General features: G+C 43.3%; 1 protein-coding gene across 1 annotated transcript in view; it reads right to left on the bottom strand.

Moving 5' to 3' along the window:
- Nucleotides 1–3,499: 3,499 nt before the first annotated feature.
- The window catches only part of med27 (mediator complex subunit 27), a 46,018-nt gene continuing 24,947 nt past the window's right edge, over nucleotides 3,500–24,570 (bottom strand). Inside the window, exons 4-8 of the mRNA XM_028996024.1 lie at nucleotides 19,955–20,048; nucleotides 11,474–11,581; nucleotides 8,693–8,734; nucleotides 6,012–6,089; nucleotides 3,500–3,918 (exon numbers count right to left, since the gene is read on the bottom strand). Coding sequence (XP_028851857.1) covers nucleotides 3,784–3,918; nucleotides 6,012–6,089; nucleotides 8,693–8,734; nucleotides 11,474–11,581; nucleotides 19,955–20,048 — 457 coding nt within the window. The 3' untranslated portion in view covers nucleotides 3,500–3,783. The remainder of the gene's footprint in view (nucleotides 3,919–6,011; nucleotides 6,090–8,692; nucleotides 8,735–11,473; nucleotides 11,582–19,954; nucleotides 20,049–24,570) is intronic.

Raw genomic sequence — 24,570 nt, 5'->3', positions numbered from 1 at the left:
TGGCGGATCGGGATTCGAACCGGCAACCTTCTGATTACAGGGCCGCTTCCTTAACCGCTAGGCCACCACTGCCCCGTTTGTGTGTGTTTGAGTTATCCCCCACTGGACCGTCCCTTCCTTTAGGCTGTTTTGATGTTGGTTAGCTGTCCAGAGTCCTTTACTTTATTTTACTTTGTTTAGCAGACGCTTTTATCCGAAGCGACTTACAAGAGGAAGACACCAGCAATTCTCGTTCGATTTCTATAGAATATTGAGTTTACAAACTAAGCCCTGATAAGGCTTGTCAGCGAAGAGCATGCTCAGAAATTGTTAGGTGCTAGACGAAGAAAAATGATAATGTATTTATACATTTTTGTATTGTTTGTGCAATGAGTCCGCTGTTTTATTGTACCTGTTAGCACCCTGTAAATAAAAGCACTGTTTGTATGCTTTTGTTTGTGTGTGTTAGCAGTGGACCTCCTCCTCTCCACACCATTGTTGCGTTTCTAAGACCCCCAGACCTAGGAACGTGACACTCCCTGATGAAGGAATGTTAGTACTGGGAACCTTTCTTAGCAACGTTGCTCCATTTGGAAAAACTCTAAAGCCATAATAAATCTCTGAGACACAGAAGATTGTTGCCAGGAATTCTTGCTGACCACTTTCTCTAACACACTTTCCCACAGTGGACATCATTTCTTAATGACTTTGATTGCTACAGGCAACTTTTTGAGATCATCCAATCGGAATGCAAGCAGCTGATCACATGACCACTTGTGAACAGCGATGATCTGTAGAATAATGACTTATATTATAGCTGCTCATCACTCCGCAGAGTCTGAACGGGATTTAACTGACTATCTGTGGTTTTATGTATATTCCATTTATTAGCATTTTATTCACAGAATAATGTGGTTATTTGAAAACCTAATGATTTTTCTGGTTCAATTCGGTTTTGGGAGTGAAATAAATGTTTAGGCCAAGACAGGCAGATGTTTCAGCGTCCGTCTACGCGGTGTCCGTCTGCTCACAATAGATTTTCTCTCCAATCTAAAGTGAACAGTTTGCTGCCCCGATTAGCTGCCCTCACATTCAGAGAGCGCTGACAAATTGTTCAGAGTTCGAAAAGTGTGTTACTACCCCAATGAATTTCAAGGAGCCGAGTAAGAAAAACGACTTGCTTTCACAGGCTGAATAAACAAGTCAGTTGAATATGCCTCAGGTTGTCTGTGGAGCACAGTCTCTCTCTCCAGTAAATACCTTCAAGAGAACGACTAAATTGAGCACTCAAGATTTATTCTTGAATTTCTCATCTATCACCCCCCGTTTAGCCCCTGTCAGCGCCAGGCTCACTGCGAAGGAAGCTGGAGAGACTAACGCGCCGTTCGGCGTAAGTGCATTATTGACAGGCCGGGGTGATTTACTCCAGGCCGCAGCAGCGCAGGAGCGAGAGGAGGAGAAGGGTGCAGAGCGAGAGACGCTCGGCCTCGCCGCCATTCATCTCTCCCTCTTGATGCTCTCCATCCATCAGTCACGGAGGATCATCGGATTCTCCCGCAGGCTCTGAGGGGAGGAGCGTTCGGAACAGGGACGGGGACGGTGACACGTAGGGGACCTGTCCCCTCAGCGCATCTCTTGAAAGGCGGGCAGCTGAAGGTGGAGCCGGCTGCCACCGGATGTTCTCCCACGTGGCTACGCTTTACTCATGCTTCAGGTGGCCAGCATCTCCGAGCATTAGTTTTTGCCTCATAACAGAAGGCAGTCAATTATTCATGCATGCAAATCCGGCCAGGGTTTAACATGTAGTGGCACACACTGCTTCCATGCCGGGTCAAGAAAAGCAAATGATACACCAGGCCACTGTGCTAATAAGAGTATTTTTGGAAACCTTGGGATGGGCACCATTTATTTTCTCTAGACTCCAGAGGATAATCAACCCAAAAGAAGTGCATCGTTAAAGCAGCCGTTTTGCAATAAAAATGAAAAAATAAAAAAAACACGCTGATATGGAGGATATGTAATAAATATAACCACCACTGCCTCTCGACATGGAGTCCTTGGCAAGATGGCTGGATGCTCCCTGTGTTCACGTAGGTTCCCTTTGGGTTTTCTAGTTTCCTCTCAATCCAGACATGCAGAGTATGTTTATTACCAATTTTAGGGTGCCCCCCCCCCCCATCAGAGAAAATGGATATTCTGCATTGCAAGTCATAATACTAAAACCTACTTGCGTAGACCTTGTTCTCTCCTGGAAGTGCATTAAAAGCTTCCTGAGCCTAATGAAGCACAAATGTCTTTTTTTCAGCTAGAGCGCTACCAATAATTTCTGTTAATTATTCAGCAACTCATGAGCTAAATAAAAGACAACAACCTGGAGAGCAGTTTTACAGCTAAGCATATAATTTATTTGGGGCAGTAACCTCAATAAATAGAGAAAAGTATTAATTGTTTAAAAGATTATATATGTAACACAGCAAGTCCTCAAAGGTCCAACAAGTGTTATTTTCACCACTACACACCTAAGACAGGTGTGAAGATGCTGGCCCTTCACTAGCACTATTAGCGCTGGCGTTTTTAGAAGGTCCTGGACCCCTGTCTTCCCTGTCCTCACACCTAATTTCACTCAAGAGCAGCTTGATAATTAGGTGGTGAAAGAAGCAGGGTAAACTGTAAACCCCCTGATCAGAAGTGGGAAACCGCAGAAGAGCACAGAATGACCAAAAAGGTCAAATTCAACACTTAAAAAAATAAAAATAAATTCTGAGTAATGATGTGTGGTGTTTAATAAAGCCTTACATTTCCAGATCAACCAGTAAGGCCTGTACATGCACTTGATTTATTCTAGTCTTGGGAAAAAGCCTTCTTGTAAAGGCGCCGTACTAAAATGTATTATTCATCAGCTGAACACACTCGCGGTAGTTTATCGGGCGCATTTCTGGTGTGTGCTGACGTTTTTTTAAGATGGCGAAACCTTCACCCACAAAAAGACATAAAAAGGCTGACACTGAAAATCTGAGGATGTAGAACACTGCTGAAAAATATACATCTGTACAAGCTCTTTACGTAATGTTGGGAAGTCTAACTTATGATAAAGTATATGGAAAAAAAAACCAATGACAATGGAAAAAAATATTTTTTTAATATTAAGTTGTTTTTTTTTAAGGACTCAATTAATTTCCGCCATCTGTACAATTTGGGGTCATTATACATGCATATGTATACATGCTTAGAAAAAAAAAAAAAAAAAAGAGATAGAAACAAAAAAGTTGAATAACATTCAAGGGAAGGTCATAAAATATTTAACACCCTCTCTGCACAAATGGGACTGTTTGAAATATACCACTGTGGAGGAGAAAAAAAAACTGTGGTGCGTGAACTTGTAGGCAATACCTTCACCCAAAATGTGCTCTTCTTGAGTTCAGAAGATGCCAAAAACTGAAGCGACACACAGAAATAGGACAAGGGAACGTGAAGCAAACAAAAATAAAAACGTGGTGCAACAATGAAATATGTCTGGATGTGACCATGCAGGTGTTTTTATTTTTTATTTTTTTTTGCAGAGCGAGACAAAGGGCTGAGGAATATTTTTAAGTTTGTACAGTGTGTAAGGAGTCAGTGTGCTGAAGGCACAGCAAGCGGGTGCTTTTGACTGCCTGTGACGGGTGTTTGAACCAAACTTTGCATTCATGTGAAAGAGAAGCACAGATGAAGTCCTCAGTGAAGTGGGGGAGCGCGCAGCCCGGGCCCCCGTCAGCGGCGCTGTGATGTCGGGAGGGACGTTAGTGCGGGGTCGGCCGCCGGTCCTCACTGTCTGCATGTGTCGTGGAAGGCCTCGAGCGTACGAAAGTCCCTCCATGTGGGGGGCAGGCCCTCCTGCAGGAACTTCCCGCAGCGCTGACACGGTGTCTGGAAAAGCTTGATGTAGCTCCGCAGCCAGGTCTGGAAAACAAGACGAAGAGAGAGAGGGGAAAAAAAAAAAAAAACTTTATGAGATAAAAATGAGATGGAAACGGTGAGGGACAGAGTCGAATAACAAGCCCACGCAGTCAGCCAGCCAAGCCGCTGATCAAAAGAGGCAAGGCTGCATGTCCGCAACTCATTACACGCAAACTGACGGAGGTCAGAACAATTTCTACATTGCCGCTGAACCCGGCGCTGGGATACGGAGACGGGCGAGAATGAATTTTTCAGCGTTTACACGAAGAGCGAACTGTGGTTATAACCGCAACCACCACAGCCTTAAACAACCCCCCCGCCATCCCGCTGCGAAGCACCAGCCACACAGCGAGGGGCACGACGGCCAGCGCCCCCAACCAGGACTGCTCCAGTCGTCCAGCGGTTAAACACCCTGTCAGTGAGGCCTCACACTCCACCGGCTCCCGCTCATCGCATTGACTTTAGTGGTCGGAGGTGTGGCTGTAGATGCGGGATCAGGGCGGGGGGGGGGAGGGCCGCTGCACGGTTCTTTTCGCGGGGATCGATCGGTGCGAGGCAGGGAGCCGAGAAGGCGGGGGTCGGGTCTCCACAATCCCACGTCTCACCGCGGCCTCCTTTAGACCCCTCCTCCCATAGCTGGAGTTTACTTACACCTGTCAGAGCCCATTGACAGAAGGAAAACACACTGACCCCGAACTGTCATAATAATACAAAATATTATTATTTATTATTACTATTCCAAAATGACCATATTACTCAACAATACCTGGTACCCCCCTTTTACAGTACCTTCAATGCTGATTCTTCCTCATGGCAAATGGCCATTTGTTTCTTATGTGTCACTGTACAGTGTTTCACTTTTATCATTGAATGTTACAACGCAATAAAACACACACACGCACACACACACACCCACACACACACACACACACACACACACACAGAGCTCAGAAAAGGCACCAACAGATCAGCGACGCCTCTGAAGCGATAAAATAAAACAGAGAAAACTGTACACTCATGGTGGTTTTTTTTGCTGTGAGCTATAGAGTAATTACGCTACATGAAAACAGCAGTCTTAGGACCCCCTCCCAACTGTACCCCTGTTTAGCCCCCCAAAAAAGATGTTGCTAAACACAACTGGTCCCTCTTTGTCAGTGTGAAACTGAGGAGATTAATTGGTCCCACTAGTAACTGGAGTAATGATGGCTTTTCTGCACAGAATAAAAGGGACCGTGTCCACAGACACCCCGCCAATAGCCTTGAAGTGAAGCGGTTCATCTGGCTGGTAAAGGACACCCACGCGTTCGGGCATGATCAGAATAGCTCTCATTGATCTCGGGAGCTCGGCAGTAATCAATCTCCCTCTCCCTGGTGCTAAGTGCAGAGGTCGTCTAAGCTACGGGGCTATTTAAAGACAAACGTGGCAGCATTGGAGTGCCACGTCAAAAACAAACACCGTAAGGCCACGTAAAGCCCCGTCCCGTACATTGATTTAAAAAAAAAAAAGCTTTCAGTATTTGCTGCGGTGTCCATCGACAGTTGCGTTTCATTTTGGAGCCTTTCCAAGGTGACTGTGCATGTTCTCAGAACACGTCCTTGTGTATATGCACCGGGATAAAAAGTCCATCGTCCGGCATGTACGGTAAAGAGCTGACCTCCCCACTTTGTCAGCAGAAACGCAGTGATTGAGGTGATGGAAACTTCCTGCAGAGGAGCAGAGATTTATTCGACCCCCGGAGAGGGAGGCTTCCTGCAAAATGTTGAGCAGGCAGCTGCACTTCATGCACCAGTTTTCTAAAGGGTCACGCCTTAGCCAATCACCTTTTTAAGAGGTCCTGACCTTTCAGTATTTTATTAGGTGGCTACATGTTAAATGGGGACAAAGCAAAAGTCCTGGTAATTAGGAAATATATACATGACATTAAATGCAGGAAAAGTTTTGAAATGATTTATGTTGGGATCATTATCCACTGTGTAAACATGCAGAAAACATTAAAACATTAAAAAAAAATTTTTTTTTAGTACAGGCAACAACAAACGCCAGGTTAAGTGGACAATGGCTTCTGGATGTGAAGAAGTGGACCATAAATACGCACCATGAAGGATCGCACCACAACATCTGGCATCTGTGGCAGCTGGTAGTGCAGCAAAGCTGTGGTGGCATGGTCGGTCACCTGGCGAGAGAATCAGAGAGAGTGAGAGTGTGAGATTACATCAAATGTAGACTCAACTGTTCATATACCTATAGTATGGTGGCCTAGCGGGTGAGGAAGTGGACTCGTAACCAAAGGGTTGCGGGTTCAAATCCCCAACTGCCAATGCGCAACTGAGGTCACCTTGATCAAGGTACCGTCCCCACACACTGCTTCCCGGGTGTCTTTCATGGCTGTCCACTGCTTACTAAGGGTGATGGGTTAAATGCAGGGGAGACATTTTGTTGTGTGCTGTGCTGCAGTGTGCAATGACAAAAACACTTTCCCTTCACTTAAGGCTGATTTGTATCACTATATATAAGACAGGATATATATATATATTAAGCTATCGGTAAACAACTTAATTTTCTCCATGGTTCAGTCAACACAACCAAATATGGAACAATGCACTTTTCCCACAATGATAAGCAAAGCCCATGCTAGCCATGTCTGGTTTCATGTCATTCAGATAATATTCAGGTAACCAGCCCTGGTGCTTCAAGAACAGAGGATTTGTGGAGATATCCAATGATTGATACCAAGTTCAAATCTCTGTGTCAGAACAATTCACTTTCTTAATATCTAGAGATCTGCCATAAGAACAGGGAGTTGGTCTCTCACAACTGTGCAAACTAATTAATAATCTAAAAAGTAAAAGTCTACAGACGGAAAAAATATTGTATTTCAACTCAAAGGATAACACAGCAACAAGACACAAGTGGTTATTCTGCATCAGCAAGGTCTTTCCCAGATGATACAACAGTGAAGAGGTTCCATGCAAGCTTGGAGTTGGAGTCACGATTAATGATGTCCTCACTGGTGAGAAACACAGGCAGATACTAATCTACAATGCAATACCATGTGGTAGGCGTATAATTTTATTTTGCAGCAGAACAACCCCCATGTCATTAAAGGTTTCTTTACTAAAGTTACTTTTTTTAGGGGAGATGTGGGAAATTCTCTGGACGGGATAAGTATGAGAAATGGGAGGTAACCTTTCCCCTTATGATGATATAAGGAGACAAATTCCAGATTCTACTGTCTGAGCTGGCAAAAAAAACACCCATCACCACAGCAGGACTATAGACAGACTTCGGCAACTTGTATTAATGTTAAATAATCTCACAAAGTAAGATTTTCATGATAGGGGACCTTTAAGAACTAAACAACAAGACATTCTGGAAGTAAAGGTACAGAACCATTGACTGTCTGTAATAACTGTGGTTGGTCTTCCAAGATGCTTGGGAAAAACCTACCAATGGAGTTGAAACTGTATCCAGTTGAACCTAAAAGAAGAGTGGTAATACCAAATATTTTGAGGTCTCTTCTGTTCATTATTATGAGCATTTAAACTATTAACACTTTCATTTTTGAAAGCAAACCGTTTTCTTCCTAAAACTTTTGCACAGTACAATATACATATCATACAACCATGGAGTCCCAAAACAACTCCTAACAACTGATGACAGGAGAAATGTAAACTCAACAGGCCCACTGGGTGACATTTTATCTCGTAACAGGACTGCAGAGAAGTGACAGATGGGAGGGGAAGCTGAGCAGGGGAGGCAGCCCCTCCTTCCACGCGGCTGGTGTTTGAGTTAGTGATCACAGTGATGGAGGGGGGAGGGGGGTGGGGGGGAAGAAAAAAAGAAAAAAAGAAAAGAAACAAACACGTTTGACTTTGATCAGTCAATGCAGATGTGAGGTTTCACTTGAAACACAATCGCTGCTTCTATCCCCTCCCCCTGTATTTCCTTCGTATTTCCTGGCTTTTTAAAGGTGCTGTTATGGTGCAGTTCCATCTGCCAATGGATTGCCAGGCAATAATGCTATCTTAATGAGATATTTTTTCACGTTTTTAATTTTTTGAGGGTGGGTGTGATTGAAGAAGAGGTGAAAGGGATACATGTTGTCCCCGAGACCAGATGTGTGTGGCAGTACAGAAACAAGGCAGACAAAGGCGAATCAAAATATGGCGCAGACTCTCCCCGGTACAAAAACACTGGAAGGGTGATGGGGGGGAGAGCAACAGGTGCCACCAAGAAGAGACAGGAAGAACAGAGATAATTAAAAACGACCTTACGGGAGGCAGGGAGGGGTCACGTGATGTTCCCAACACAGAGGTTCGTCAGCTGTTTACCCTATTTTTTCACAATTTCAATCGCCCAGTTCCCCTAACGGACACACCTCAATGGTTGGTAGTAGCCTAGTGGGTTAGGCACTCACCACAAAGTCACAGGTTCAAACCCCACTTACTACCATTGTGTCCCTGAGCAAGACAATTAACCCTGAGTGTCTCCAGGGGGACTGTCCCTGTGACAACTGATTGCAAGTCGCTCTGGATAAGGGCGTCTGCTATATGCTGTAAATGTAAAACCAATGTCGTAGGGTGAGGGAAAAACTTTGGTCTCAACCTCTGAAATAATTTCCATCCTCAATATAGGAAGAACTGCTGATGGCCTCATCAAATGGTTGAGAGAGATTTCACTGTTTCAATGAAGAGATGGTGGTGCTAAACAAGGTAGGAGAAACCCAGTTGGGATTCGAGCCTCAGCTGTTGGTTGAAGAGGGGTTCATAGTCTTACCTTCTGAAACACCTGATAGTTGGATTTGGACCAGATATCCAGCTGTAGAGAAAAAAAAAGAAAAAAAGCATTTGATTAATTTAGACACCATAAAACATTATTTTGTTAATAAATGCAACTTGCAATATTCACTGTGTTAACAATAACCAGTTAACAAACTGAAAGGTAGGTCCTTAGTTATCACATGCTGTTTCTATTACATACATACTGCCAACAAGAAGCAACTCTCACTGTCAAAACGCATCTGGCAGGACTACAGACATCCGACATCTTTCTCCAGCAGACAGTTTTCCTCCTGGGGTTGTGGTAAGATGTGGTAGACCAAATCGCTATAATCAACCTCTCTTAAATCTTGCTTTCATGTCTACAATGCCTTGTTGTTGTTGTAGGACAATGGCACAGAAAACACAGAAGCAAGCAAAGAGCCACAGGTTTGCCGAACTCCAGACATCCTCCCTTAAGCACATTCTTTCCTTTTAGTCACTATTACTGAAAAGAGAGGCAATGACCGTAATGACATAGGAAATGTCCCCTGGTGTGCTTAATGGCACTGGAAACTAATTTTCTATTGGCTGTCTGATGGGTTGGCTCTTGTTGCATTGTTCTGGTTTGTTTTATTCTAGTTTTTTTTTTTAAAGGTTTCCATAGTTATTGCATGTGTTAATGAATCAATGGCACGAACTGTGAAGTGTATTAATTTACTTAACACCTAATTGCTAGCGTATACTTTTCAATAGTCTTGTTAATACTGTTTATTCTGCTTTTAACCTGTTGCTCTATATTTGCACCTTAGATATGCCACTTAATATTAAAAAATATACCTTTGTGCCTTGTTTGAATGCATTATATTATTATTGGTTGCTTGCTTATTAAATAATCCTTGGAGATACCAGGGAGATAATTTCACCTCATGTTATATGTGCATGTGTTTGTTAATATGTACGTGACAAATAAAGGTCTTTCTGAGCTTGCTGCTGTCAGAAAACTCTTCTGGTGACATGGAACTGGTACAGCGGAGTTTGGTCAAATATGATGCATTTCACAACATATATAGGAAATGGCCCGAGGTTATGATTGCGGCTCTACGGTTTGGGGCTCTGGGTCCTACCTGAGATTTAAGTAATTTCATTATGAGCTCATCAGGGTGACACCGGTCTTGCACGGTATGACTTCAAAACGTTGCACCGATCCGGCAGGCAAGTGAAGGTCGTCCGAACGGTCTCAAAGGCGATAACAAATCAAAATGTTCCCTGAATCTAATATCAAACAGGCCCGGTGTCAGCATTTATTAGAGAAATCAGATTCGATCCCCCCTCTGTCCCCCAGCCCACTCTGACACACAGCGGCCCTTTGAAGTCAAAAGAATGCAGGATCGCAAATTACCCAAGAGATGCCTGAGATAGCCTTTGAAGCCCCCACTTTGATAGTGTAGTTTTCCTCATCTTCCCCCCCCCCTCTCTGCTATGAAGCTCTGCCTGCCTCTGCTGAGCTTCTCACATATGCTAATGCAACGAGATGCGGTGTGAATATGATCCAGGAGCCTAAAGGGGGTAAAGGGGGCAAGGGCGGACACTCATTCGATACACGACCCGGTTCTGAGGCTGCCGCTGCTGCTGATGTTCACCCCATCAAGGTCGACTGTTGAAAACAACCCCCTCCATCCCCCAGAGGGCTGGATATGTTTTTTTTTCTTCTATAAACTGGACTTGACATACACATGACTGACAGAATAACATCGTATATCATATTGCAATTTCATACTGTGATTATCATCATATTGTGTATCATCACGCGTACCACACAGCACAGGAGCCAATACAGGATTTTACTAAAAAAATTGTAACTTGTATATCCTAAACCCCAGATTATATCATTGCACACACATAGAAATAGCCGATAATGTAAAGGACTAATAACAATGTGTGATTTTGTTAACTTAAATTTCTTATGACATTTACTATTTAAATGGATACCAAACACTGATGCACTGGACACGGGCATCTGCTGAATGCTGTAAGTGTAAATTTTTTTATTGCTTCTGTTTATTAGAAGGAAGATGCATTTATTAGCAAAATTGGATAAGGTCAACTACGTCAACTTGTGTTCATGATCATATAGTACAAATACCGCAGGCATACTCTTTTTTTATATATACTTAAGTAAAAGAGTTTTAACCCTCGCTCTGGATAAGAGTGTCTGCTGCATGCCATACATGTAAATCGCCCAGCCCAGTTTACAGTAATCTCATGCCACGGAGGTTAATTGCCGCTGCGTGGCTGCTGCATTGTCCTGGCAGGAAGTTCTGAAGTTTCACATTCACAGCCATAATTAACGGCGATCAAGCGTTGCCGTGTCTTTGATGGGCTTCCGTGACCCTGGTGTCAGTTGAAAGTGCTGGATATCGCCAGCAAAGGGGCAAGAGGGGGAAAATGTGTCAGGCACTGCCAAAACAAATGGGGCGGGTTACACAGAATGTTCTGGAGCAGAAAAAAAAAAAAACATAGCGCGAACCAAATAGCGCGAACAGCTGCAGGGGGTGGGCAGAAGTCATTAAAGAACAATGCGCTTCTTTTTTGTCTCTGGAAATGGGAGAAAACGAGAGTGACCACTGTGCCTTTTGTCATTGCGGGGTACAATCACGAAAAGTGCAACAGTAATGATGAGTCCGGCGCCGTCTAGCACGACTCCCGAGGTGAGATGTCTCATTACGTGCCGAACCTCCGCAGAGGACGGATGTCGGCGGCCAACCACAAAGCCTCCGCCTCCAGGTGGGAGTGTTACCTTGCCATCCTCGGAGTACACATCCTCGTGGAAACCTCGCACTATGGTGCGGTCGATAAACAGGCTCCGCATGACAACAATGGCTTTCAGGACCTTCCCCAGGGTCACCTGAACAGAAAGACAAGGGAAGGGCAGTTAGCGCAGCAAGGCGGCGGCCGTTGGCGAGGTTCGGCCCTCACTTCCTGACTTTACAGGCTCTTTTAGGGATATTCGGAGGAACCTGTGATGATATTTGACATCTCTTTGAAATTCTGCCTCCGCTGTATTTCCACTTCAATTAACATTAAAAACACAAATTCCAGACCCGACGGCCCAGATCCTCCACAACGTCCAGGATTTCAGGAGCGGCCCATGACTTGTAAAATAGTTTCCCACTCCTCCAGAATACATTACCTCTCTATGCAAACCTGCGCCGACCTTGGGATGCATTTCAGCGATCTTGTACAAATAAAAAAATAAGATACACCTTCACCTTGATCACTCAGTGGCAGACGAGCCTGGGAGTCCAGCTTAAAGCTGGGTCTATTACAGGGCAAGAAGCCATCACAGACTTCTCAAATACTTTTGTTAGGCGAGCCTGAGAGAGATAGAGAGACAAAAGCAGAACGAGCAGACAGAGAGATCCATAAGGTCCCCTGCTTTTTATTTGTCAAAGCTGTTCGGCCACACTTAACGACGTTGCTCCACTCTGTGAATTATTTATATGGCTGCTCAGCAAGTGGTTGGCGGAGGAGACATCAGCCCCCTTCCGGGCACCTCTTCTTTCGGGTTTTCTTTTTAGGATGGGAGTAGAGACATAAAAAAGAAAGAGGGCTTTCTCCATGGTCTGATATTTTGAAGAGGACAAAAGGACAACTCTGATAAAGGTCAGCAGAACCAACAAGGTGGGCCTCATTTGAAGGCATAAAAAAAAGAAAAAAAAAAAAAAGAAGTTAGAACCGCATTCAGCTGAACTTGACATTGTAAATAGCTGCCAAAAAACAGTTCTTCACTGTATCCTGAAGCATTAAGAGTACACATATTATATATATAAAAAAAACAACAATAAGCAAATACTACAGTGGAAGAGGTTCACAATGCAACGCAAATGGGAAATTCACAAAAACAAAAAAAAGGATTAGATTAGCATATTCAGTCAACAAGTTGCAGTCTTCATGCACAGAGGACCCAACTTGCGGGATGCACAAGTCCCAGCCAATCAAATGCGTCTCCTCAGATTTAGGCCAGTTTCTCGTGGGGAATCAAACCGTATCAGTGCTGCAATGTTTTTTTACGAGCTCATTTAATGCCTCAATGTAACGGCGCAGTAAAACCGCTTCAAAATGATTACAGCTGATTGATTCTGTTGCAGTCAGAAGGAGGAAAAAATAAACAAAAAAGGCCCGGTGACAGAAAAAAAAAAGCACCGTGCATAAATGAATAAATCCATTAATGGGGGAATTATTTGTAGCGGTGTGTGGGAAAGTGCCTGTTCTCCAGATGAAGATGACGCCTGAAAGAGCTGCCATCATGAAGCCCTTCCGAGGCTGGTAATTGGAGGGGTGATTTCTGAGCACTTTTCAAGGGAAACATGAAAGGGATGGAAAAATAAACATCTCTACTGTCACAGATTCCTCCATCTCTGGGGGGGATGAGTGTAAAATGGTTAAACAACTGATACTGGTGAAACTGGTAATGCTTGTAAATGACTGTGCATACACTGCAGAAAACACAAAGGGAACTAAGGTCATTGTACTTTGTGTAAGGTCAAGGGTCCTCAGCCCTTCCATAAATTAATAAGATAAATAGATAAACAAGGGATTATGATTATGCATGTGTTTAAATAATCCAGAATGAGAAGTAGTATGCATGACAGCTGTCAATCGTTTGGCTCCGCCCCTTTTAATATCTGTTCATGAAAATTGAATTAAAGATAATATTCTGGCAGTTAACAAAATTGCTTCTGAAGCAGCTCTTTCTTGTTTAATCTATTTATCCATGTAAATCCTAAGGACACCTTTGACCTTAAACTAGCCAACGACACCAACAATAGGCAGACCAGGTTGAAATAAAACACTTTTTATAAAAATCTGTGAAATTATTTTGTGGTATTTCCAAGCCCGAATGTAAAATTCTCATTCGCCAACCAGACAGGACACGGTACAAATAAATCATTGTTTTTGATGACGATATTTTCCCAGCACGTACAAAGGGCTTTTTAGGGCCATTTTGCAAAGAGAATTTGAATCTGAACTCCCCAAACACCAGAACCCCGGACAATCCTGGTACAATCTGGTCCGACAGGCAAGAGGTGGTGGGTTGGGGAGGGATTAGAAATGCTCTGACATTATGAGACATGTCAAAAAAGTAGGCGAAGGAACGGGTGGGGGTTGGGTGGGGCGGCAATCTCCATTCATATTTCATGAGTGCGTCTCAGCAACACGCTTTTCCCCTCCTTTAGCATTTGCTTATTAAATTTCCTGACTGTCAGAAGCTCGCCTCGCCACGCAGCAGCTGGAGACAGGTGCTCTGAGCCGGAATCCATTACTGCCGACAGGCTTTTAATGGAGGTAAGGCCCCCCCGGCTCTGCCCCGTGGCGGGATAGGGCCGGAGACCTGGACACACACTGGTGTTAAAGGGCTACAGGCCTGACAAACAAAAGCCCACTTTGGATCCTATTACACAGTGTGTGTCTTTGTGTGTGTGTCATGAAACATAAAAGTAAATGTTTTTCCATAAAAAGTAAATGAAATTCAACATAAAAATATAAAGAATGGATACGCACTCATACGTAAACCAAATTTTATGATAAAAAAAAAAAAAAAACCTGCATAATCACATAATAATTTCTAAACTAATACATTTTAAACATTTTAAAATTTATTAGTTTGCAAAAAAAACAAAAAAGTATTTTGAGAATGTGGATTATGTGCCCATCTCCATGAGCAATCGGGCAGGTTATTGCAAAACCAGCTCGGTTTTTATGAGGGTAAAGATCAAGTGAGTCCGTGCTTGCTGAATGAAAACTAATGAAGAGACAGAAGGATCGATGCACAGATAAATAGACAGACCTCTTCAAACTTGTTTTTTTCTTTTTTCATTGCAGGGAACTGATTTAAAAACTTTAAATAACACATGCAAAGATCCAGTGGATCAAATTAGAGGGTGAGCTCAGCCTTGCACGGTGCAGTGATGCAATCTGTATTCAGGACGAAAGTGTCTTCTCCCCAAGAATGTGCTGAGCATTAAAATCTATAGGCACTAAAATTACATAACTCAAAATAAATTAAATGTGAAAAAGACATTAAGAACACACATCTGAGAGTTAAAAACTCCACACAAATGACCTGGGAGATTCGCCAGCTGTCTTTTCTAACCAGAGAAACGCACTAAACACCCACTAATGAGCCATTCATTAAATAACAGCCGAGCGGTGTCCCCTGCTCTCTTCATCATCCAACCTCGAGACGGGAGCACACAACCGGCACTAAAAGGCTGCGCTGCTGGCTCTGGACGGGCAGAGCTGAGATATGATGCCATGCACCCCTCATGCATCAATCACTGATAGATGCGTGAAATCCAAAAGCAGATTTGCTCATGTCAGTGCTGTAGCAGATAACTGCCCCCTAGCATATGGGAGCTTGCATTAGTAGGTAGGGGCGCTTTCCCCTTTTGGCATCAAAAGATCAGCTGTAAATTAATAAATAATTAATTGTGGGTTGTGTGGAGGCTACAATATGAAGAAACGAATGGAGAGATGGATGGATGGCCAAAAATACAAACCATCTGTTTCAGGCTCAAAAAATGTCAGCCAGGAGAAATGAGCAAGACAAAAGCCCGGGAGCAGCACGCAACAAACTGACACACATTCTGAAGATACTCATACAGATATGTGTGTGTGTGAGTTATATATGTTTTTACAATAGCTTGAGTATCAACCAGCTAAAGCAAAGCTACAAGTAGCTCTACTGTAAATTAATATGGAATCTGGGTTACGATTAATATTGTAACTAATTAATACATTTTGCAATGAATTAATCAAAATGAATTCTTAAAACTAGGACAGAGTACTCAGACTAGAAGTACTAGTTATAAAAAAAAAAAAAAAAAAAAAAAAAAAAAAAAAAAAAAAAAAAAAAAAAAGGATTATGAAACGTTGGTTATAAACAGTCTGATGATGAACCACTAGTCAAAGCAGATTCCCACTCTCTGCACTACTGGGGCGTCCAGATGCAGGCACAACACAGACACACCACAAGCGCGTTGCTCGCGAGTTAGAGCACCTCAGCTTCCTCGGGTCTGCATTTGAAAATAACGTAAATGTGCACAACGCGCCACACAGAAGAAAAGTTCTTTTTGATAAGAATATCTCAGTTAAACTGAAACTAAAAGGCTTCATCTCAAAAGAAATATCAAAAATTTGCATTAAGGCCCCTAACAAGGCCACTCAATCCTCAAAGAGTCCTGATAGTCCGGTAGCATTTTCCACGCACTGTTAAGAGGTGCGCTGCACAATGAAACACATCAGCACCGCGACCCGCCCAGCCTCAGAACACAAGCAAAGAGAACAAACAATAACCCCGTGCGGCCCAACGCACGCACTTCCAATTATGAACGTCAACAGCTATTCTAGGGAGGCTTTCTGCTTCCTCTCCCGCTGGCGGGGTGCCAGCGGCACCTACCCGTGGAAAAGGGAAGAAAAAGGAAAGTTCACTTCAGAGGCAACTAAACTTCGGGGCGTCCTGGTGCGGTTAATTAGGAGAGCGAAAGTGCACTTCCGGCCACGGCGGCGGCGCCGCACACGCAGATGGTGCTTTTTTTATTTAGAGACCGAGTGGGCAGTGCCAAAGAGAAAAGGGAGCGAAAGGGAAAAAAAAAAAGTCGTGATAAAAAAAAAAAAAAAAGGGAAAGAAAATTATGAAATAAAGAAAAACTTGTTTCCAAGCAACAAGTGCGATTGGATCTGACGTCGTTTTTCTTGCCCAACAGAAACCAGACAGGCAAGGGACACGGCGAAGCACATGAATTCTGCTGAGGGAAAGCGGCTGTGCAAACCTCCCTATCCTCCGGGATTTTATTATAAATCGAACAAAAGTGGATCCAAGTCAAATCGCCTTTCTGATGTGGCTATCAGCGTTGCTCCAGAACTGTTTAGTTTGGAAGGTACAAGCTGAGATTATTAGCTGTGTGCTGCTGATGGGATCAGTTTATGTTATGGGATCAGTTTTGCTTTTGTATTTGCGCTTATCTACTCAGGCCTGAAATTATAAGAGAAACTCCTTTTAAAGTTCCACTCAATGTTACTTCATATAAAAACCTTTTGTCTGCAACAGCGGTCATGTCAACATTCAACTTTTTGGCAACAGAAAAATCATTAAGGGTCCTTAGGCGACTTGTGCAGCCTTTCCCTGCAGCCGCTGAGTGGCTGAATAGGGGAAATGGTCCTGACCAAAACCCGATAGATTCTGATTTCTGTACAAAATTCCAACTTTAGAGGTCCCCTGACATGATTTTTTTTGTTTGTTTGTATATAGGTCTTAGTGTAATATTGCAACTGAAGTCTCTTGCTAAAATTTTGCCATGGTGCAGAATTACATTTTGGTGACATTACATTTTTAGCTTTAAATGCTAATGAGGAGGAGAGAGGCGGGGCCGGGAGTAGAAGTTGTGTGGGCATTCGCAGAATGAGTTGCCGCTCTCTGAATGGCGAAGCAGATTGACCAAAGCACTCTTTACAGCTATCGCAATTTCTAGTCACTGCAGGACCATAGACAGGCTACGGGACCTCGTAATAATGTTAAATAATCCCACAAAGTGAAATTTTCCCCCATCATCCACTCACCACTTCTGAACCATCTCCAGCCCATATGACCCAACATGTGTAATTACATGAACATCACCCCTCTCCCAGACTCCACCTATTCCTGTCCTCTATAGGGTCCAAACAAGAATCTAAATCCATTGAAATGCTGAGAAATAAAAAATAAAGAACTTTAATTGCCTAGTTTGTAGAGTTTGTGGCACTGTTCTCAAAATACAATCCCTCGTATTTTGTGCTTAGTGACAGCCACATGTACACACTTTTAGCTTAAAATTGACATATGACATGGCAAAAGAGAAGATAGTTAGAAGTCAGGAAGGGCATTCATAGTGAGAAGCATCAGCTGTATGTCATTGCAGGCAGTGTGATGTGCAAAACTGAAGCAGAAAATTAAGATGGCCTTCCAAAAGCACAAACTGATTCTTGCACATACTAAGTCAAAACACGCCCTTGTACACATGCATAAAAGTGTGTGTGTGTGTCCTCCCTTCAGGTGCCCTGGTCTGACCTCAGCACCTGTGTGTTCTGTCTTCCTCAGCACAATCCAACCCTCCCAGGTTATTCCAGAACACTCAGTCAACACTCGCACATCTCTCCACCCCCGAGGTTCCCCTTGCTGCCGTGGCGACCTTGAGGGGTGGGCAAAAAACGTTTTCTAAATTCAGATCAATACTGGCACAAGGTCACTTTAAAATTCAATTAATATGACAGCGCTGAACAACCCACTACATCGCTCAGAGGTGACAACGAAAAGCCGGCAGCCTCCGCGCATGACAACGGGACGGGCTGACACCGGGGGGGCAAACGGGGTGGAGGGATTTATGAGGAAAAAAAAATGTCCTTGAGAAGAGCTTCAAAAGGTGCACCAAGAAAACGGCGGGTCAGTCTTGCCACAAAACATCAACATTGCATTCCATTAAAGACGAGTCGGGGCGAGACCACCGGCCCACTGAGACAAACTCCGCGCGAGGCAGCAAAAGTACCTTCCGAGATTCCACGCAGACTCCTGAATGCTAATAATAGCATGAAACGCGCAACATCACCCAAACACAGCCACACTCCCGACGGTGGAGACGTATGGAAAGCAGAGCGAGGAAGGAAGGAAGGAAGGAAGAAAGAAAGAGGAGGGGAAAAAAGGTGCAGGTTTGGGTGGGGTGCGTAGCAGGGGCTGAGAAGAAGGCATCCACCATGCTAATTAGCGGCCCCTAATTACAGCGGAGCGGGGTCGTTAGTCAGACTCCGCCGCTGGAGGGGCGTCGTGCACCGGTCTTCTCCTCTGACCTCAATCTTCCGCCCCAATTAATGGCAAGCGGCTCGCTGCGCCGAAGCTGTTTACATACAGCTATTTACGGAGGACGACAGAGCACAGACGATGCGCCTCACTTCTCATTAGAGGCAATTAAACGAGGAGCCACCGCGTCTCTAGTCCATACTTGAGACGCACATGGGGAAAGAGAGGGAGACAAAAAAAAAAAAAAAACTCTTTGCAAGATGTCACATCGTACGTCTTGAGATGTTACTCTTGAGGTGTGATGTGTAGAAAAGTGTACAAATCTGCCACGTGAGGCTACACAAATCACAATCCCCTCCAGAGGAGCCACCGCATGGACCTGATTATTCAGGGAAGTGTTACTTTTGTGCCCCTTTTGTCCACGGCCAATGCAGCGAATTGAGCGAAGACGTCATTTATGAATTTTCCATTGTGGTATGAACGTCTATGAAGGTCTTGTCACTGCCAACATGGCATTTGGGACCAGAGATCCTATAGAAAGGAGTCGTTTACAAGAGGTCCATGGCCATCAGGTGGCATTTTGGGGAGGAAGGGGGGGTTGCTGGACCCTGGCCCGTGGTAAAGGAATGTGCCAGCCTGCCAACCGGGCCATCTGGAAGTCAGTGCCCTGCGGGTGTGAACCAGTGAACTCCCACTGCTGGGGAAGGAGCAAGTGTAATCTTCCCGGTGTCGCCGCCAGCAGCCACCCCGCCCACCAGCCCACCACTTCCTCCCTCCTCCCTTCCTTTTGCGCCACCGTCGTGGTCTGCCAGCGCTTTTGGCCTGTGCACTTCTATGCAAGTAACTCTAGCACTTGAGATAAGGGTCATCTCATCGTGCAGGCAAGCTCGATTTGGACGTTAATTTGAGATGCGGCGTGCCTCTCTCTCTGTCGCAGGAAGTTCGGCGTGCCCCACTGACGGGGGCAGCACTGCTGAGAAACATTAATTGAAGGGAAAACCACCTCGGCGCTGCCGCAGGTATATCAATTTACAGGTTCCCGGTGTTGACTCAACGTAATGAAGGATCGGAGAGGTGGGGCTCATCTGCCTGCAGTTTCCACTGACCCTCACTCTGACCGCAGCCATGTCCTTCCAGCACAACCCTAAAACTACTTTTTGGTTCAAGAGTGGGAGATCAGGCAAAAACAACGTCCTTCAACCACAACTCCAAATGGTATTAGCTACAAAGAATGATACAAAACCAACAAAACACTGGCATGAACCTTGTAAGAAGCCAGATGGGCCAAGGTTGAAGAAAAATATATAACATTGTTATATTTCACACACAAGTCATGCAAATACAATAAATATAATTTGGGATTGGGAATATCATATTTTCTTTAACAATTCATAAGCAAAGTTTTACCTCAAATACACTAAGGTGATGTGTGTGTTCTTGGACGCTTACCAGAAGTACAGCAGAAGTCCCATTGGGCCGGAAGAGTTCTATAGTCATTTCCGGAAACATTCGGCCAATTCTCGATATTACGTCATCCACATACCTGGAAGATGAAGGGGAGCATTAGCCACCTTTGATGCTGCTGATATATCAATTTAAGATGAAAAGTAACAAGAGTCCCCGTCCAAGGGTCAATACAAAGTCAATGGTTTTTCATTAAGGACAAGGTGATGGGGGCATCACTGCTGCTAAAGCTCAATACTATTGACGCACCTTCGTTCTTTTTTGCAAGTCACTTAATGTCAACAAAGAATTTTCTTGATTTATTTGATAGTTTGAATACTGGTGACTCAAAACAAATAGGGCGTTGTCATCCAGTTATGGATTTAATGTACACATGAAGGGCAAAACACACACACACACACACACCTCACCTTACTAGACCTTACTAGAATTGTCTCTTTGAGTCTTCAATACTTTAGTATAAATGATGGGGGTTTTAAGATTTTGATTACATACTTTTTTGCTAATTTGCAGGAGGTCTGTAGACTGTGAGAAAGACAGTAATATGAGACTGAAATTTTTATGCTGGGGGAAAAAGAAGTGAAGAGCTGTGATCAGAATAGCTAAGCCCCAGTTAGGTCGTGTCTTCCCTGCCCTCAAACTTCTCCCAAACATCAATAACGCTTGGCACAGGGTCCTCACCCTGAAAAGCCTCAAACAGCCCACTGCTATCAGCAGAAAGAACAGACCAGACCAGATCTGCAGGTCCAGCTATGTCGTGTTATGCTAATCAGGAGTTTAATGAAAATCTCTTTAGCCACTGGGCATCAACAGAGGAAAAAATTATTTAAAAACGTGAAGCAGGCCGAGGGAAAAATTAGTTAATCAAAGTCAAACAAAAGTTAAAGAATAATCTGGGAATCGCACGATACTGGCTGGACGCACACCACCCACTAGCACCAACACACGTGCTCACACATACACCAAAACAGGCCTGCATGTGTGGACACATATGCACATTTTCACAAAACACCCACACCATGGAGGGGGATATATTTAAAAAAAAAAAAAAAAAAAAAAAAAAAAAAGGAAAAACACTAAAATTACTATTCTTAAGCATGGGTGTTCACAATCGTGCTCTTCTACTGTACAAGCTCTAGCCCCACACAACAAAACTTATATTCAATTTACTTTGCTTTGTTAATTTGTGTAGACAAGATGACATGTTTCTTGACTATGGCAATGTCAGCTCAGAAAACTGGAGCCATGTCACATTAGCAAACATACTTCAGTTTGTCTTCTTGTACAGTACACTTTATTAAAGTCGGGTGCCCCTCCCATTTGTTAATAAAACATTATTTCAATTTCAGTCTGCTAAGTGAGTAAAATAAGAACACTCAAACAGAAATTACCATTATTTGCAAACAGAGGGGTACGGCTTGATGTAATATCGTTTTGCTTTGTAATTTTTTATCACAAACTGCATCATAGAGGACTGCTCCTGCGGAGATGTTGGTGGGTGGTAGTAGCCTAGTGGGTAAGAACCAGACGATCACAAAGTCACAGGTTCAAAGCCCACTTACTACCATTTTGTCCCCGAGCAAGACACTTAATCCTGAATGTCCCCTGAGGGTCATTGTCCCTGTAACTACTGATTGTAATTCACTCTGGATAAAGGTGTCTGATAAATACTATAATTGTAAATTATAGCAATCATTATTATGTACATATTTATTTTTGCTTTATAGTTACAATTGCATATGTGATGAAAAGAACATCATGCCTGTTATACACACACACACACACACACACACACACACACACACACACACACACAAATAACGCTTTTAACTCAAAAATCTGCGTTCATGCCCAGAGTTTTCATGGTAGTTACACCTCCCTGAGGCCCACCATGGGCCACACAATTAACATATTTTTAATTGCTTGTTACCATGTAGATCCTCAGAATCCGCACAGGACACGAGGATGGGTTTTGACTTGAGAGGGAAGGTAAACAGCAGCAGCAGCAGGCCTGGGTGGAATAAACTTGCCTTCCCTCCACATCCTCACTCACTCAATTCTCATAATCCCTCCACTGCCACCATATGCTAGAAAAATCAGCAGAGGAGGAGCTTTTATGATATGGGACATAAGTGAGCCTGTAAAACGAGTCTGGCTGTAAGTGTGAGATCAAATTATCCCTTCACATAGATGAGTATAGAAAAGAAGGAGGGGGGTGGAGGCCAAAAATAACTTTGACAAGAGGCGCAATGAAAAGCAAAAGCCATTTACATTTGTTTAAAACGGTCAGAGGACGACTAGAATAAAAATGGCCATCCATAAAAATAATTACATACAAGGCCCACAACCAGATTACATAAAAGCCCCACAACCATTATCTCCATTTTAGTTTCTCGTTAGCACTAAGAAACATACAATTAAGAGACATAAATGTCTGACGACTAATGAAAAGGGCAGTGGTGGCCTAGAGGATAAGGACGTGGACCCCGTAATCGGAAGGTTGCCGGTTTGAATCCCGAACCGCCAAGGTGCCACTGAGAAAAGCAACGTCCCCACACACCTGTAATGGCTGATGGTTAAAGGGTGATGGTAAAGGGTGATGGTTAAAAGCAGAGGACACATTTCATTGTGTCAACGTGTGTTGTGCTGCAGTGTACCACAACGACAATCCATTCACTTTCCAAAAAAACACTACTCATTTTAAGTCAATTTATTAATTTTTGTACATGACATAATTGGTCATTTCAGTTACTACTGTGCAGTTCTATACACATCCCTTCAATGATAGCTAAACCTTCAATGGGAATATTAAAAGGAACACTTATAAATATATTGGGAAAATTGGGACCTGGTTTTATACATATACATAGGCATACTATGGAAGCTCGATTAAAAAGCCAGTTCCATAACCGAAACCGTCTGGTTATACAAGTCATTAAGGCCTTTTCTATCAACCTTGTAATTGAAATGCAAAGTTAATGAATGCTCTGAGGAACAGTAGACATAGGGGAGGTTCTGTAACGCAGTTTAAGAATCCACCGAGAAATGTGTCTTGAATGCTTAAAATGATCATCATTAGCCATCCAGATGATGAAAAGCAGGCGTTTGAACAAGAGAAATGGTTGAACAGTCCGAACTGTGAAAACATCCTTTACTGAAATTAGATAAAATGAGACGTACATAAATAAATGGGCCAAAACAAACAAAAAGAGGTACAAGGAATGACATTTACAAGAAAGCTTTCTGACATATTTTCGTTGTTTAGTGTTTTAACGTTTTTTCCTTCTCTTTCTTTCCGTTTTTTTAAAACTCCACAGCATGATTGATGCTACAAAATGATCAAATAGTCCTTTGCTAGAGCCTGCATGGAGCAGTGAGATGAATGCTGATATACAAGGGCCATCTCCCTCTCTGTACAGTCTAATCAGGGATCTCCCATGAATGAAATTTTCATACGGCTCAAGCGTACCGTGCCGCATTGCAGCACTGAAAGAGGACACCCCTTGACCAGACGTTCTTGTTATTTGTGCAAATATGCACATTGTAATTGATCCCTTCTTTTTTTCCTTGATGCAAAAGAAAGCACCATTCAGAAGTTGATGGAAATAAACTCAATTGCTAAAGTATTCTATATATTCTTCTTATGTACTGTACAGCGAAAGCTACAATATTCAGTAAATAATACATGTACATAATACATAAGCAATAAAACTATATCATGGGTTACCGAAAGCAGATATGATAAAAAAAAAATTAACAAAATGAGCAACATTTGTTAAAATGAGCAATTTTTGTTTGTGTGGTGACAACATTTATTCAATTATGATGTGCAGCAATGAGTAGATTGTATCTCTTTCTGAAATGCCTAGAGAAAAGAGGATGGGACAGGAGGGAGGGCGGCTGGGCAGATCCGATACGTTTGTTCCTTCTCTCTCTCTCTGTTGTAAGAGATGCCCAGATTCTCTGATGATGGGAATGGGCAAGACAGACCTGACAACGCCACTCCAAATCGATCCCACAAGGACAGCAGTCCACGTCCTGGGGGTTTCCTCCAACAATGCGAAAGCCCAATCACGGGCCATCTGACAACAAATCCCATCATGCTTCACACTAAGGTGACCTTGGGTAGTTGACAGTTTCCTTTGTGACTTTCCTGCTCCATCACACGGAGGATACCCTTTTCTGCATAAGCACAGCATACAGATTTTCAAGGGTGAAGTAAAACTAGCTGCTTCAGAAAAATCTCTTCATTTGTTAAAGTTTTTGAAGCAACCTTTAAAGTCTCCTGACATGAAAATTTCACTTTGTGAGATTACTTAACATTATCGCGAGTTCCCCTAGCCTGTCTTACATCCTGCACTGGCTAGAAATGGCAACAGGTGTAAAGAGTGCTTTGGCCATTCTGGCCTTCGCTAGTCGGATCTGGAATTTGTCCCCTTATGTCGTCATAAGGGGAAACGTTACCTGCCATTTCTCATGCTTTTGTACGCCCAGAGAATTCTTAATCCTCCCCTAAAAAGTAACTCCGCCAACCGTCATGGCTTCCAAAAGTTCAAAGCATTTTTAGTTCAGTTAGTTGATTAAGTAATTTCTGTGAATGC

Source organism: Denticeps clupeoides, chromosome 11 (genome assembly GCF_900700375.1).
Source record: "Denticeps clupeoides chromosome 11, fDenClu1.1, whole genome shotgun sequence".
NCBI lineage: Eukaryota > Metazoa > Chordata > Actinopteri > Clupeiformes > Denticipitidae > Denticeps > Denticeps clupeoides.
The sequence above is the reverse complement of the archived record's forward strand: the minus strand, read 5'-3'. Positions and strand labels throughout refer to the sequence as shown.